The following is a 15,818-nucleotide window of genomic DNA, read 5'->3' on the forward strand; positions in this document are numbered from 1 at the left end:
CAAATATTGGCCGTTCATCGTATGATCAGTGGCTGCCATAACCTGGATTCTAGCCGGACATGCGAGAAAGCGGCCATAGACGGGCTGGTCTTGTGACACACTTTCTGTGCCGCCTGGGTTACCAATGAAGGACGGCACGGCACATGCTCAGCGGGGCGGCATCGAGCAACGCTGACGGAAACGTTAACTCCAGTATCAGGGATTGCTCGACGCCGTGTCAAGTTCACTTTTTTGTAGCACGACGTTATCAGTATCAGCGTCGTAAATGAAGCCTCGTCCGTCCTTACGAGGCTTATCGTGCCTTAGTTTGTACGAGGAGGACCGAGCCTTTGCAACTTCGGTAAGTTTCCTAATGGCTAAGCGCACTAAACGAGAGAAGTCTTTCTTGATAGAAATGTCCCTTGCTTACGTCTTCGAACCCGCCCCAACACCGCATTTTTTGAATGTTTTGAATTTTTTAAATTATCTTTGAATGTAACCAAGCGAACAATTACGGGGCGGTTCTTATCTTCACTGTAAGTTCCCAGTCTATGCGCGCAATCAATATTAAGTGGGTCAAGCGATACACCTAGGGTAGAGCAGAGCAGTAGAGCAGAACGCAACAACAGTTTCTTCGGCTTGCTTCCAGGATTCCGACAGAGTATCCTCAAAACCAAAAAAGAGAAGGTTGTTCCTTCGTAGCCTATTTTTGGAATCATCCGTGGAAGCTTTCAAAGCAGCTATTTCTGCAGACGGCGCTTTCGAGGCGGCCGAAGAGTTACTGGACTGCGAGCGAACTTGCTCTAGACGTTCGACACGTTCAGTCAAGCTCTTCCCTTTTTCGTCAGTGGCGTATTGGCGTATTTCGTCAGTCCGTATGTCTGCTAAATCTGACAAAATTTTTACTTGGCCTGACTGAAGCCTGGTAAGCATCTGCAAGACAGCAGAGATACCCCCTTCATCTGTCTGCGTGCCACTGTAGCGACGTCATTACAGTGGTGCAGCAGCTATTTTCCGGCTTTGCGTCAGTTGCATCAATGAATGCATTCGACCGCCACTTTAAAAATTAGTGGCCTTTCACTCTGTCAAGAAGAATGACGTGCAAAGCTGAACGCAGTCCTCGGAGTGCACGAAACAAAACAAGTTTTTCATAATGTGCAGTTGAGCATACTTCCTTACCAATTACAATGAACATCTGGAGGATCCAAGGTTTGTTCTTGCAGATAAGCATGGAGCTGCCTGCATCCCTCCCGCGTCGTAAGCATCTTACTGTTTGTGTAAGGCCGGGTTCAGACTGTTGCAGCAACTGTCGTAATATCTTTAAAGAAGAACGTCGTTTCACGTCTCACCCAAACGAACTGCGAGACGTGCCGTTTTATAGCTCCATACCTCACGATAAGGCTTTTGCGTAGGTATATGAATATAGCCTAACACACAAACCCAATCCGCCCTACAAATAAGGACTCCGGATAGGCCCCGCCCCATTCGGCTTTCTACCGTCCTCGTTTAAACCTCGCACCAGCACAACGGACGTGTCATCCATCAGTACTGGCATGAAATCTATACCTGCGCATGCACGCGCCCCGAAACTCCCTCCCACAATTCTCCCCAGAAACCTGCGCCCGCATAAACCGGCCACCGGTCATGTTCGCGTGCTTAGAAGTAACAGACGCGTTCGAAAATATCACCTGAAAGCCCACTGAAGTGATAGTGGCTCACGCCGGCGCTCCAAGCAGGTAAGTTGCTATTCATCCGGGAGAGATTCGCGGCTACTCGACGAGCTGAACTGAAGGCGGTAATGGCGGCGCCAGCAGCTTTCCGTGGTTTTTGCGCCCATTCGCGCTTGTTTTTGAGCCAACGCTTCAATTATTGCTCTTCCTCAAAACGAACGGCATGCATCCGTGCCACAACGATTGAAAACTCTTGAGCTCTATTTCGGCGTAGAAACATGTGCCTGTCTGTTTTACTTCCCCCTCATATGCATCTTACTTTCTGCGTAACACATCAATCCACACCCGAACCGCTCGATTAAGGAGAACAGCCGACAAGCCACATTAAGCTATGTAATTTCGACATCTAAATCTTCCACCAGCACAACCGGAATTTCTTCGGTAGCGGCATGAAGCCTAGCTGCGCGTGCTCGCCTCCCTTTTTCTACCCGCAAACCGTGCACGCGTAAACCGGCAACCGGTGATGGCGCACACTTAGGCGTGAAAGACACAGACGAAAATGTCGCTCGGAAGGCCTTCCAAGCTAAAAAAGAAATATGGGCTCAAGCCGGCGCTCCAACTGGAAAGATTGTCTTCTACCGGGAAGGATTCGCAGCTACTTGGCGAAGTAGAATTTGAGCGGATTTCGGTCGTTTTCGGTCTTCGGTCGAACGGGTTTCGGTCGTTTTAGGGAGCAGCCCTTTGGCAGCCGTTATCTGGGCTTCGCGGGAGCGACGGCTGTTTATGGCTGCGTAACCGAGTGAGCGAACGCAGCAGCGACGAGAGAAATTCAGTAAAGCTTGATGTCGGACTAGTTGGTGCAACATGCTCCTGAAAACTGCCTTCTTGTGAAAGTGTTCTTTTTTCTTCCTGTGTCCGTCTCTGATATCATAACAAGCGCAATTTACCTTTAAGACGAAAGAAAGAAAACAGAGAGGATCGTCTAGGGCAGGCTGAGGTGGAGTACGATACCTGTGGCTACGGCGTCATCTCTCACTGTCTTTCCCGGACACATGTCTCATATGTCGCAACCAAGGAGCGCCCTCCCCCTGACAGTTTCCACAGACGCTGTTCCATTATCCGCTAGCCCATACCACGTGACGTTTGCGTGGGAGGTTTAAACAATGTGCAACAACATGCTCGCTGCTCCCTTACGCGGAGCTAATCCGAACCACGTGACATTTGCGCGGGAGGTTCAAACACGATTCAAACATGCTGGCGGGCGGCGGCGGCAGCACACTGCGAGGCAGCAGCAGAGTAGCACATGGAGCCATGCGTTAGCTGATCACGCAAAAATTCCTGAGATGCAGATGAAATGCGCCCTGACTGAGAAGACTGCAGCTCGTGCTGCGTATAAATTTCTTATTAGGGAGTATAATACTCGTCAGTGAAATTTTTACGCCCATCCATGCTTCTGTTTATTTTTTGCAGTCGTCTGATAACCGCCCTACCACCGTTAGCTGCCGACTGCGCAACTTGCCAAAGGGGCATCGGTGGAGGCGAGAGAGAAAATAGTTAGAAAACAGGTGTACACGGTGGTGAGGAGGAGCCGCGGGGCGGTGCAGAGTTAATGAGTGACACTGGAATGCAAACTGGGGTGTTAGACATGTAATGCTTTGCAGTAAAGGACAGCCACAAATGCAAAGCCGGAACGGAAGGCGTATCTGCTGCGAGGAGCAAATGCCGCAGTGGCGCTACGTGCTGGCGATAACTACAGCTATTGCAGTGATTCCAGACGCAAAGGAAAGAGTGAAATCATTCATCGGAAATGTTGCGGAGTCCCTTTAGTGCAGCCCCGCGCTGTGCTCTACGCAGAGAGCCCTGGGGGGCTAGTGACGGATGCCCTTTTGGGCAATTATTCAACTCCGTGGAGTGCAATTCGGAGGGCGAAGATCGGCGCAAGAAGAGCTCCCGACGAACAGAGCTCCCGACGAAGAGCTCCCGACGAAGAGCTCCGCGTGGCCCTGCGCTTGCCCAGGAGTAGCAGAAGGCACGCGGGGAGAATTTCATTGCGACTTTCTTGGCATGGCCACTTCCTTGCTGAATGACCGCATGATGTTTACGCAATAATTAACTGTTTACCTGGTAAGATAACATAAGGGGGGATAGTTTGGGCTTCAAGTGTTACCCATAGCAGTTTCCAGGGTTATATGTTTTAGATACGTCGGCCTCAAGACCTTAGTGAAAACGTACAGCAATAAACAGTATGTTCCAGAGTTGCCAATTGTTAATTTCGCAACGTTCATTAGTGCTTGTTGGGCTCGGTGTTTATAATTCATTCATTCTTTAGACCAATTATTACGTCATGATTCATGGCACGAATAAATAGTAGAAGCGACTTAAGCTCATTGGAATTGGCGTACTCATTGGAATTGGCGTACCGCAACCACTTATATAAAAGAGCGCGAATAGGATACAGTACTGAAGGCCGTCCTAACGGCAGGCCTGTCGTTTGTGCCCTTCTGCGTGTTGTATCGCCTTCGAGCTATTTTCACGAAAGAAATTGGAGAAATTGGAAATACCGAGACAGAAATGCACCATTACCTAGCCGTGAAGTTCCGAACGGAGGAACCACCTTTTGTCGACACCGTAAGGACAATCCCGAGTATCCTATACCCGCCAAGCAACTAACACCAAAAAATTCAGTTCGGCTTTCCTTATGAAGAACCCTTTCGCGCGAGATATAACACGTAGCTCGAACCAGTTGGTGACGCAGAAGCTGATGCCCGGGTACTTGAGCGTGCCCTGGCCCTCCATCTTGACGTCCACGGCTGTCGGGTAGGCCAGGTACTCCTCGGTGATCCGTGACGCCTGGTACAGGAACATGAAGCTCAGCGCCAGGAACGACGCAAGCCGCAGGGAGCGCCACAGGAAGCGGCTGCACGAACGCGAGAGGTGAGCCACAGCACAGCGCGACGACCGCGTGCGGCGGCTCTCACCGGGCCTGTTTCTCCTTTGGAAGCAGATTTTCCCCGGCAGAGTTTTAAAGCAAAGATTAAGTTATCTAGCTCAGCGGTTTTGCCTTCATTTTACCGCAGCCGCAGCGCATCACATGACTCGGCAGGCCCAGCTCCGCCGACCGGCGCCTTCGCTAGCCGCCCGGTGACTAGGACACTGGCGGCTTGGTGCAGGCGCTCTCCGCAGCTGGGTCGCCGCGTGCATGCGAGAGCGGCCATGGATGACAGCGTTCGCGGGTGCCTGAAGCTTTGAGCCGTCGTCGGAAGGCCGCGTCGGACCACCCCTCGGACATTCACTGGAATGCCGCGAGCTGAGGAAGAGCGAGGCGTTCGGCTCGGAAAACGCCGGAAGCGGCACCCCGACCGCGAACAAAGGCATGCTTTGGACGAATAGTATAATAATTACGGCCAAATCAAAGGTTCATCCCGTAACTTAACCAGGCTAAACAAAGCTTCCGCATTGCAGATCCAGGGTTAACTGAGCTAGACCGTGGCCATTTTTGGCTTCGCTTTCCTGGTGACGCTATTTTGGAGCCGCTTTCAGCTCCAACAAGGGGAAGCGTTGATGAATTCACAAATACAATGAACACGAAGGACATCGTATTTCATAATGGCAACTGCGCCACAAAGAGAGACGTCCCGTTGTGAATATGCCCGGCCTATATGAAGCGCGCGCAAGCACACATACAGGCACTCACGCACACGCACAATGTGCGGGCGTAGAGTGTTTTAGAGATTTTTACTTCAGGTTGTTAATCGTTAGGAAATTTCTTTACTGGCGCTAACTAACGGTCTGCCATACACACAGCACATGTACGTGGCCCGTTCGCAACAGCCACAGAGGCCAAATTAAGAAAAAAATTCCCTAATACTCTGGATATGTCCTTGATTTTGACAGGTATTGAAAGCTCCAGGAACACGGTTACGTTAAAACAACTTTATTTCGGCAATTAAAAGGGCATTTCGTCGGAGGAAAGACGCACATTGTAAACCTGTGAGACCTTAGAAAAGCTCGAATTTCATGCTCACCTGCCAACTTTTTCCTCCCTGGAAATGACGCAGCTTACAACACGGATCAAGGCCGAGTCACCGAGGAATCTTTGCTAAGGTAGGGGAGTAGGGGGGGGGGGGGACGCAGGGTTTTATACGCGGGATCACGGATCATTACAGATTCGAAAGGGCTCGATATCCCACCGCCAATTAGTCACTAAACAAAATACAATCTGTGGGCTGGCGTATCACTCTAAGAAAAAAGGGTGTGGTAGTTCCTCCTTACAAGGACTTACTGCGATGTATCATATGCTCGTCCCCAAAAGGAGCAACGTTGCGCCTTTAGCAGAGGGAGCAACGTTGCTGCCTTAAACCAAAATGGCCGCCGTACGTCTGCAGTAAGCACCACGTAAGGTGTTCGAACATGCTGCTATGAGCGTGTTTGAATACTTTGAGGGGCCCCATTTTCGAGCACTACGAGGATCGCTGCGGGGGGCTAAGTGCGCAGAAATCATTTGTTTATTTAAAAAAAACTGATCGTTCGTAGATTGTGCTCTGAGCTGATTGTTAAACACCGGAGCCTGATGGAAGGTCCCATATTCTTGCTCTAAAATAGTCCTTGAAAAAAAAGCACGGGTCGGCCCGAAGGAGGCGTTCTGGAAGTGCATGTAATTCACAGAGACATGCACCACTCTCTACAAGGATACGCCATAACACCAACGTCAACAACATACCACATGCACACCACAGCACAAACGTCACAAACGCGAACAAATGCGGCTTTAGAAATACATATTACCCAAGGTAAATGTAACTGGTAGCGAAGCTTCCATAGAAACCCATACGTTCAGAAAATGGCGGCTCTCAAGCGGCTCATGGGGCTTAGCGCCATCTGTGTGAGGAGAGAACACTTCAAGCAGAACAAAAGAAAAACCGGATGTGACGCAAGATCCGGTCAAAAAGTGAAGTCATTTTGGTACTCTTAGCGCAAAAATTTGATTTCAAAGTATCTTTAGCACGCCTCTGATCGCTGACGGCTCATGTCATTGCCATCTGACGGAAGTTGGCGAGCGCTTGGCGTGTGTGCTTCAAGTCAACGCCAGCCTAACTAGTACAGACTCGCGACTACAGAAACGTACTTAAGCAAACTGTCGTATGATTAGCCTCGGTGTTTACAAAAACATCTTTCATTTTCTCTGAAACTTTATTCTGTATTCATGCCTTCCACTGCTATACAAAAGAAATCAGTTGTTAATTTTGATTTCAGTGGGTGGCACACCGGAAACCGGGATGCAGAGCACAAAATGACACTTGACCATTCTCCCCGACCCCCCTTCATATCAAAAGCGTGCCTACTCCGCGCCCCGATACAAACTTCTACCAACGCCACTGTCATGTGGTAAGAAGAGCTCATACCCGAAGGGGGATTGGCCCCAGAAGGAGATGTTGTCAGAAAAGATGAACACTCTTAGGCAAAAAGGACTAAAATAGGGACTAAAATACAGCCGTTAGTCTTCGCGGGTGACCGTTCATCTTCAAGGGGAGTATCTGCGGCAGAGTACGTGCCGTGTGCATAAATTCGGACTAACTGTTCGTCCCCGCCGATCTATAAGGAGTAACGGGAAGACGAAACGCACGCAGTTAGTCTCTTCGCTGCGTCGTTAATCCCCTAATGGCGTCGTCGTAGCCCTTTCGCGCATATGTCTGCGAACAGTTTTATATTTCCAAAACATAAGCCATTGCAGTCACTGGGTGCTTTAGATCGTGCCACGGGAGAAAATATTGATGTTAGTTATCGCCTAGGGTTAGTAGAGCGGCGGGTAATGGCCAGGAGCGGCGAAGCGCGATTGTCATACGCTTCTCGGCGAGGTTATGTTGATACGCTGTGTTGCATACGATTCGTGCGAGGTAATAACCGCCAATGAAAGCTTTCAAGCGCCTTAACAGTAACGCAAAAATTAGTGACAATAGCAAAAGTGGATTCCTGAGCGTAATGAATATGTATATGTTTAACAGACGAGAAAAAACGCATGTTGCTGATGACAACTGCAAAACAAAAATGCTCGCTACAGGTAAGCGTCTCGAAGTTATCTTTTACACTCGGTACATAATTGCCTTGGGCACCAAAGCTTTGACAATGCTGCAACTGCTGTAAAACCCGGTTGCATTTCCCAGTCGCAATCGTCTAGCGACGCGAATTTGAAGAATTCAGGCTACGCAACACCTAATTCGCTTTCGCCGATGCAGGAAAATATGGCATGTTTCCTTATTCTGACACTCACACAGACGACACCTTTCACATACCTTACATAGAGCACTTAACATATGTATCGAACACTAAGAAAGCACTTAGCTTGCGCTAATTTGTGCGGAAACAAATGAGTCGTCCGATCACCAGCTACCTATCTCAACTAGGCGACGGCGAGTTGATTGTTATTTACGAGAAAAACTATGGTTGTGAGTCTCTACTTCGAATCGAACTGAGCAATAGTCCCTAAACCTAGCAAAGCGCTAAGCGCAAGGCGCAAAACGCGGTCACGTTCGCTTGCACAGATAGAAATTTGGGCACCAGTTGCAATGGATCTGTTGCGTTATGCACAGAACTACACGCTGTACACTTGAATATTATCTACCTCAAGCTCCATCCGGCGGCGTGGTCGAGCGGATAGCGCGTCGGGTTCCTCGTGTGTGATTCCGGGCGTCAGGGGTTCGATCCCTGCCGGAGCTTTTGTCTTTTTTCTGCACTCTACGCAGTTCGTCCTTGGGGAGTATCGGAACGGACCATCCGGGTGGGGGACTAACCGTTCGTCCCCTCGCAGTTAGTCCCGAAAGGGACTAATGATTGTGGCAGAGGCCGTTAGTCCCCGAAAGGACGAACTTTTAGTCCTTTTTGCCTAAGAGTGAAGAGAAGAAAAATCAGCATACGGGATGGTGAGAAGGATTTTGAAGTGACCAACGGAGAGGAAACACAGGGTAATCGAAGAGGAGGAGGAGGTAGCTTGTTCAGCGAATGGGAGCCGCACACGAGAGAATGCGAGGTGAAGAGGAAGAGGACAAAGTTGGAGTAGAGAGAGTGGAACGGGTTCTTTGGAGGAACGGTGGTAAGTTCGGGCCGTGCCCCACAACGCACCAGCGGCCTCGCACCGTTTGGCAGCGGGCTGCCCGGAACCACCGATTACCAGCGGTTTCGCTCTGCTGGCCTCCTGCTGAGCCGCGCTGCTCAGCGAAGCCGAGTCATCGCACAGCGGGCAGCTCCGGACCACGACGCACCAGCACGAGCCATCTCGACGTTCGGCGACGTTGGGTGACGCGTAACCCAACCGACCCACTGGGACACGTCATCGGCATCGCACCGTGGTACCGGTGGTAGGATTTGTTTGAATCTGACAGAGACATTTAATGTATTATAGTGACTTTAGGAGTAGAGTGTTGGTAGTGTGAGGTCGTGCTTGTTTTTGCTGTTTAGTGTGATATATGTGTAACTGTCTCTGTCAAATGCAAACAAATCCTACCGCTGGTACCACGGTGCGATGCCGATGACGTGGCCCAGTGGGTCGGTTGGCTTACGCGTCAGCCAACGTCTCCGAACGTCGCGATGGCCCGTACTGGTGCGTCGTGGTCCAGATGACCGCGGTGCGAGGCCACGGCTTCGCTGAGCAGCGCGGCTCAGCAGGAGGCCAGCAGAGCGAAGCTGCTGGTAATCGGTGGTCCCGAGCTGCCCGCTGCCAGACGGTGCGATGCCGCTGGTGCGTCGTGGGGCACGGCTCGACGGTTCGCCGGCGGTGCGATGGCCCCGGTCAGCAGGAGGCCAGCAGAGCGGAGCCGCTGGTAATCGGTGGTTCCGGGCAGCCCGCTGCCAAACGGTGCGAGGCCGCTGGTGCGTTGTGGGGCATGGCCCGAACTTGCCACCGTTCCTCCAAAGAACCCGTTCCACTCTCTCTACTCCAACTTTGTCCTCTTCCTCTTCACCTCGCATTCTCTCGTGTGCGGCTCCCATTCGCTGAACAAGTTACCTCCTCCTCCTCTTCGATTACCCTGTGTTTCCTCTCCGTTGGTCACTTCAAAATCCTTCTCACCATCCCGTATGCTGATTTTTCTTCTCTTCATCTTTTCTGACATCTTCTTCTGGGGCCAATCCCCCTTCGGGTATGAGCTCTTCTTACCATATGACATTCTACTGGGCTGTTTAATTGCGTAGCACATACGGAGGTCGCGTGCGTGCCCTAAGTATAGATCAAGGTTATATAATCTTTTCTCGGTTTGCATGCTTCAGTTAAAAGGGAAGCATGGTCATGCTGTAAGCAAGACATTTGAGTTTTATTCCAGCATAAACATAAAGCAACTTTACCACGCTGTACAAAATCAGCACGTATACAAAAGTACAAAATGTTCGTGGGCACTCATGCATTATGATTTGCCTCACGAGCCAGAAAATTGACTTTACCCGTAACACATACCATTACGAGCAATGAAAGCCTCAACTGCAGAACTACTTCGAAACAAGAGGAAAGAACTAGGCACTGTATCTTGACGCAGAAAACCGGGCTGTAGGAATGCCGATTCACGACAGTGCAGCGAGTACACCGGAGCTCTCCCGGCGTCTTATCAAGTAGACATGGGTTTCTACAGAACTTCACCTAGGATTCACGCCGGCAATTTCATGGTTGCATGGTTTAGGCAAGTGTTGCAACAGATAAGTAAAAAGAGAAAAAATGGATCAATGAAAAAGAAATCCACCACAGTATGTAAAACCGCATAGCAGGAAAGATCTGACAGCAGCGCAGCATGCAGCAGCACAAGACAGTACTACGACGGAAATAATGCTTGCGTATACAAGTGCGGTAAGCAACGATCACTACAAGCGTTGTAATGCAATACGGAAGGCGTTGAGATAGACAATTAAAGCGAATCGTTTGAATCCAAGTGTCAACACTCTGAGAAGTCCTAAAGTAATTGACATCCCTTGCTCCGAGCCAACCTGAAGTGAAACCAAGAGATAACTATGATATAACAAAGCTTTAGACCCATTATTTTTCGAAGCACCACCACGTACCCTAACACAACCCCCGTGCACGTATTAACAGTACTATATTTTCGCGTTACCTGTGGAGATGAGAGGAAAATGGGGCAGAGAAACGCTAGGCATACGGGAGTTGCTGTTGCACCTAGTACAGCACATCGTTTCCGTAGGTACCGAGGAAAGCGCTCCGCTCCAACCGTTGGCAGCATCGTCCCGTAGTTCACCGTGCCCGCCGGGCACGGTGCTAAACGTGTTCACCCACGATATAACGTACCTCGCAACTACTGGCAAAGCAAAAATTAAGTGCAAACCAAATTAACAAGACAGAAAGAATGCAAATGCGCACCACCAAAACACGCGAGGTGCGTTTTCAAGAAAACGAACTTTAGGCGCGCCTTTCCGAACATTACAATGACTGCATCACAGAGAAATGACATGTACCATTTTTCTGAGGGCGCTACAAAAAACGTTTTTGAGAATGAACACCATTGTCAGAAATTCTTTGCACATTGTGCATAAATAAATGTGATTCAGAAATAAATACAGTTCGTAAAATGTAAATGTTGCTTTATTGTTGAATAAAACTTGTTTTTTTTTTTACTAGCGTTCGTTCCCTCCTCACGTAGTCGCGCTTCAATCGCTACACCCAGAAGCCCCCATGTTGATGTTGCTGGCAATAGGTTCTGAACCACTTTTCGCCAGCAGCTTCACTACCATTTTTATTTACCTCGTATTACCCATCGTTACACTTCATGTATATATAGCCGTCGTTTGTCACATAGAGTTTCATACAATAACAACTAGAGAGGAATCTGGCGCCGCGATCGTACGCCTCAATGGGCGTACTCAATGGGCGTAGTTCTGGATTCGGATTGGCGCTCGATGTCTTGTGGAAAAAGTTTACGTCCCCTTTCTCCTAACAGCCCGGTTTGTATTTCGCGCGTTCGTTTTTCTCACTGCCTCTATAGTAGTTCGCGTGGCATCTGACAGATGGCGCCACCAGTCTACGGCGCGCGCGCCGCTTGTGGGACCTTGTTCTCGGCGGTTGCACTCGGTCTCTGCAAGAGGTAGCGTCAACATCCCCCTCGCGAGGGGCACGATCAAATGCAGAGCATTTTCGGGGGCGCACGATGTTAACTAGTTTGCGTTACGTTAATGTTGTTGCACTTGTGGCAACTGCTGACGAGAGACCGCTCGTGAGCAGTAATTTGAATGAGTCAAGGATATAAGGTGCGTCCGTAGCCTCCCATTCTGTGTCGGCTTTGTGGCGCAGTGGGTAGAGCACCATGTACATTGCGTTCCGCCCGCAGGGTCGAGGGATGGAAACCTGGCGCCGGATAGCATTTTCTTTTATATAGTGTAGGGGGAGGGGTGCCGACAACGACGGTGCGGACTACGACGGGACAACGCGGGTGACATCGTGAGTTACTGAAATGCTCTGCATTTAAAAAAAAGTTCCTGCGTTTTTGCAGCCGCCCCTTTCCATAGGGGCGATTTTTCGTGCAAGCCGGGTGAACTTCCCAAGCGTTGTAGTCCCACACTAGGGCCGAGCGCCAGGCCGGGGAGTCGCTTGTACCTATTTTACCGGTAGGTGCCCGGTGCCACCAAGAAGGAACACGAATTCGCATGGTGCCTTCCACAGCCACGATGGACGCTCAACTCGCAGCCGCCTGTGGCAGGACATGCCGCCAGTCTCTTTCACCCCCGGCAATGGCACAACGCGGCTTGATGGGCGGGGGCCCCGCCAGATGGACAAGGGTCAGGGGTCCCTCGATAGGGTAAAGGCAGCTTTCCAGACGTGAAATCCTCTTTCAAGGGTCCGCATTCGACCAGGGACGCTTGTACCCATTAAAGAAACTGGTTGGTGTCCGGAGGTACCAGGATTCGAGCCCAATATCTCCCGCATACGAGGCGAGTGCTGTACCCCTCAGCCATCGCTGCGGTTTTAAATGCAGAGCATTTCAGTAACTCACGATGTCACCCGCGTTGTCCCGTCGTAGTCCGCACCGTCGTTGTCGGCACCCCTCCCCCTACACTATATAAAAGAAAATGCTATCCGGCACCAGGTTTCGATCCCTCGACCCTGCGGGCGGAACACAATGTACATGGTGCTCTACCCACTGCGCCACAAAGCCGACACAGAATGGGAGGCTTCGGACGCGCCTTATATCCTTGACTCATTCAAATTATTGCTGACGAGCGCTCTCTCGTCAGCAGTTGCCACAAGTGCAACAACATTAACGTAAAGCAAACTACTTAACGTCGTGCGCCCCCGGAAATGCTCTGCATTTGATCGTGCCCCTCGCGAGGGGGATGTTGACGCTACCTCTTGCAGAGACCGAGTGCAACCGCTGAGAACAAGGTCCCACAAGCGGCGCGCGCGCCGAAGACTGGTGGCGCCATCTGTCAGATGCCACGCGAACTACTATCAAGGCAGTGCGAAAAACGAACGCACGAAATACAAGCCGGGCTGTAAGGAGAAAGGGGACGTAAACTTTTTCCACAAGCCATCGAGCGCCAATCCGAATCCAGAACTACCCATCACGCCCATTGAGGCGTACGATCGCGGCGCCAGATTCCTCTCTAGTTGTTATTGTATGAAACTGTATGTGACAAACGACGGCTATATATACATGAAGTGTAACGATGGGTAATACGAGGTAAATAAAAATGGTAGTGAAGCTTCGGGAGAAAAGCGGTTCAGAACCTTTTGTTTTGGATTTAAATGAACGCATTTGCTTACGCAGGGTGTTGGAAGAAGCTATAAAAAATACGTTTATCCTTGAACTGTAGGCCGCGCGTGCACTGACGCCGCCCTGAGTGGAATGTTTTATAACCAGAGTTGCGAATTGGGTGGGTTATCGATTCATTGCCGGCACAGTGAGCACGAAAACACAAATGACGGCGCTCTGTGCGGCGACGTTGTCTGCGAATTAGGAGTTCCAGCGCTGCTCATTCGGCAAAGCGATGTATTGTCGAAGCTGAAGACCGTTGCGAATCGCTTGGAACAGCCACACCTTCCTTGCGAACGCCGGCACCTACGGCCTAGAACCGCAGCACCTGCGGCTGATAGGAACGCAGCTTGATGAATGTCACTAATTCAGGCAAGAATAATTTCTCCAAATCTAATCGGTTTCTTTTTTTTTATGAGCACAAACCTTTTCTCTTCCTATTACAAACCACCAGCACCGAAACTCTTACAAGTGTTTTTTTAAATAAGTCCGAGTCCTGCTGTAGTTGGCGGCAAATGGAAAACCTGCTCCCCAAACCTCCTCGACTCCGCGTCTGCTATTTATATAAACGCGCAATTTTATTTCTTACAGAACCAGTTTTTGGTCACTAACTTTCTTGTTCGTCCTGTAATTTACAAACGAAGAACCGGGCAACAAGAGTTTTTTTTTTGTCAGAAAACACCATTTGCGCAGCCATAAGCTAGTTTTGATCCTCCGCAATCCGGTTCCAGAACTACCCATCATTCCCATTGAAGCGTAAGCGCCGCTTCCGTGTTCGCGTTGACACTAGCGCCAGTTTTCCCTCTATAGTGAGTTTGTATGAAACTCTGTGGTTTGTCAGATGCGGACGCCAGGGTGAGGCGTGCCACCATTGCGTGTTTACAAAACCGTACATTAATATCTCAAAAATACAATAACGGTCAACATTAGGACGTTAACAAGATATTCGGGAGATATTGGGGCGTTCATGTCATAAGCAAAGTGTGGTATTGGGCTATTTGGTGATTCATCTTAACAATACAGCGTGACAGAAACAAAGACTTAGGCGAGGCACACAGGACGAGCTCTGACTTCCAACTGAGTTTTTATTGCAGAAACAAGCCATATTAATACAAACACGCATGCACACACCTACGATGAAGCAATTCGACACGATAGGTAATCTATATCAAATGTGCCGGAAACATTACATTCAAAACAGATGCATATATGATTAACGACGATTTTTTAGTGTTCATGGGTGGCGTGAAGGTTTCCGGGGGCAAGAGCGTTGCAGAGGTTTTAGGAGTATTCGAAAGGTGTTTTCACCCGTTGAAGTTGACGCACGAAATGCTGGAGGAAAACACTTTGAGGTTTCTGGACCTGAGTTTTCACTTTTCAGAGGACCCTGTTTGTTAGCAGTATGAACCACGCAGCAATAAGCCACTTCCATTTTCATCTGGTCACTCTAAGCTGGTGAAAAGGGGTATTGTGAAGGTGTGCTTACTCAATGCCCTAAAAAGATCATGCGCCCTCAGAATGCGAGCTAGCATCCAATTACAGGGAGTACGCCTGCACAGCTCTGGCTACCCTGTTCACGTAGTGACGTCTGTGGCTGAGCAAATTTTGAGGGTGTTCAGACAAAACCGCCGCCAGAGCGAGGGTGAGGCCACGGCAATTCCGGAAAAACAAAGAGAAAGGTCGCGGTGATTCCCTACATACATAATGTAGCCCATAGGCTAAAGAAAATAGGGAATACCGCTGATGTGCAAGTAGTTTTTTCAGCCCCTCGCAAACTGGCGGCCCTTTGCAAAAAGACCTACCTCCCGAAACAGGAACCCCGCAAGTGTTCTATCGAGCACAAAACGAAGTTTCTCGCATGCACAACGTCGGTAGTATATGAGATTCCGTTGTGCTGCGGCAAAAAGTATGTGGGCCAGACGGGCAGGTGTCTGAACACAAGGCTCAGAGAACACAGCAACAACGTCCACAAAAGTGTGAGAGGGCACCTAGGCATACACTGCCGAGATTGCAAGGGCACCACCGAGAAATGCACTCCAAAATTTGATGAATGCCAGGTCATTCAGCATCATTGTGACCAGTTGACAAGGGAAATTGTGGAGGCTGCGCAAATCAACAGGCTATGCAAAGATTGTGTCAGCGCTCCTTCTATAGCCCTGCCCACTAAGTATCTTGAATTTTTACACGTGTGAAAAGGAGCAACCAAACTTGCCGTATCAATGTACAAACACGTGCTGAGTGCGTGTGGGCTGTTAATCATATATGCATCTGTTTTGAATGTAATGTCTCCGGCACATTTATTATAGATTACCTATCGTGTCGAATTGCTTCATCGTAGGTGTGTCCATGCGTGTTTGTATTAATATGGCTTGTTTCTGTAATAAAAATTCAGTTGGAAGTCAGCGCTCGTCCTGTGTGCCTCGCTTAAGTC

The 15,818-nt window shown here is 49.6% G+C and overlaps 1 protein-coding gene across 1 annotated transcript in view; it reads right to left on the reverse strand.

Annotated features, from left to right (window-relative positions):
- Window positions 1-15,818, reverse strand: part of LOC144164992 (uncharacterized) — a 709,659-nt gene that overhangs the window by 676,666 nt on the left and 17,175 nt on the right. The window contains exon 3 of the mRNA XM_077695175.1: window positions 4,390-4,566. Within this exon, the coding sequence (XP_077551301.1) occupies window positions 4,390-4,566 (177 nt within the window). The remainder of the gene's footprint in view (window positions 1-4,389; window positions 4,567-15,818) is intronic.

Source organism: Haemaphysalis longicornis, unplaced genomic scaffold (genome assembly GCF_048455015.1).
Source record: "Haemaphysalis longicornis isolate Haplotype H1 unplaced genomic scaffold, Haemaphysalis longicornis Haplotype H1 scaffold_14, whole genome shotgun sequence".
NCBI classification, from domain to species: domain Eukaryota; kingdom Metazoa; phylum Arthropoda; class Arachnida; order Ixodida; family Ixodidae; genus Haemaphysalis; species Haemaphysalis longicornis.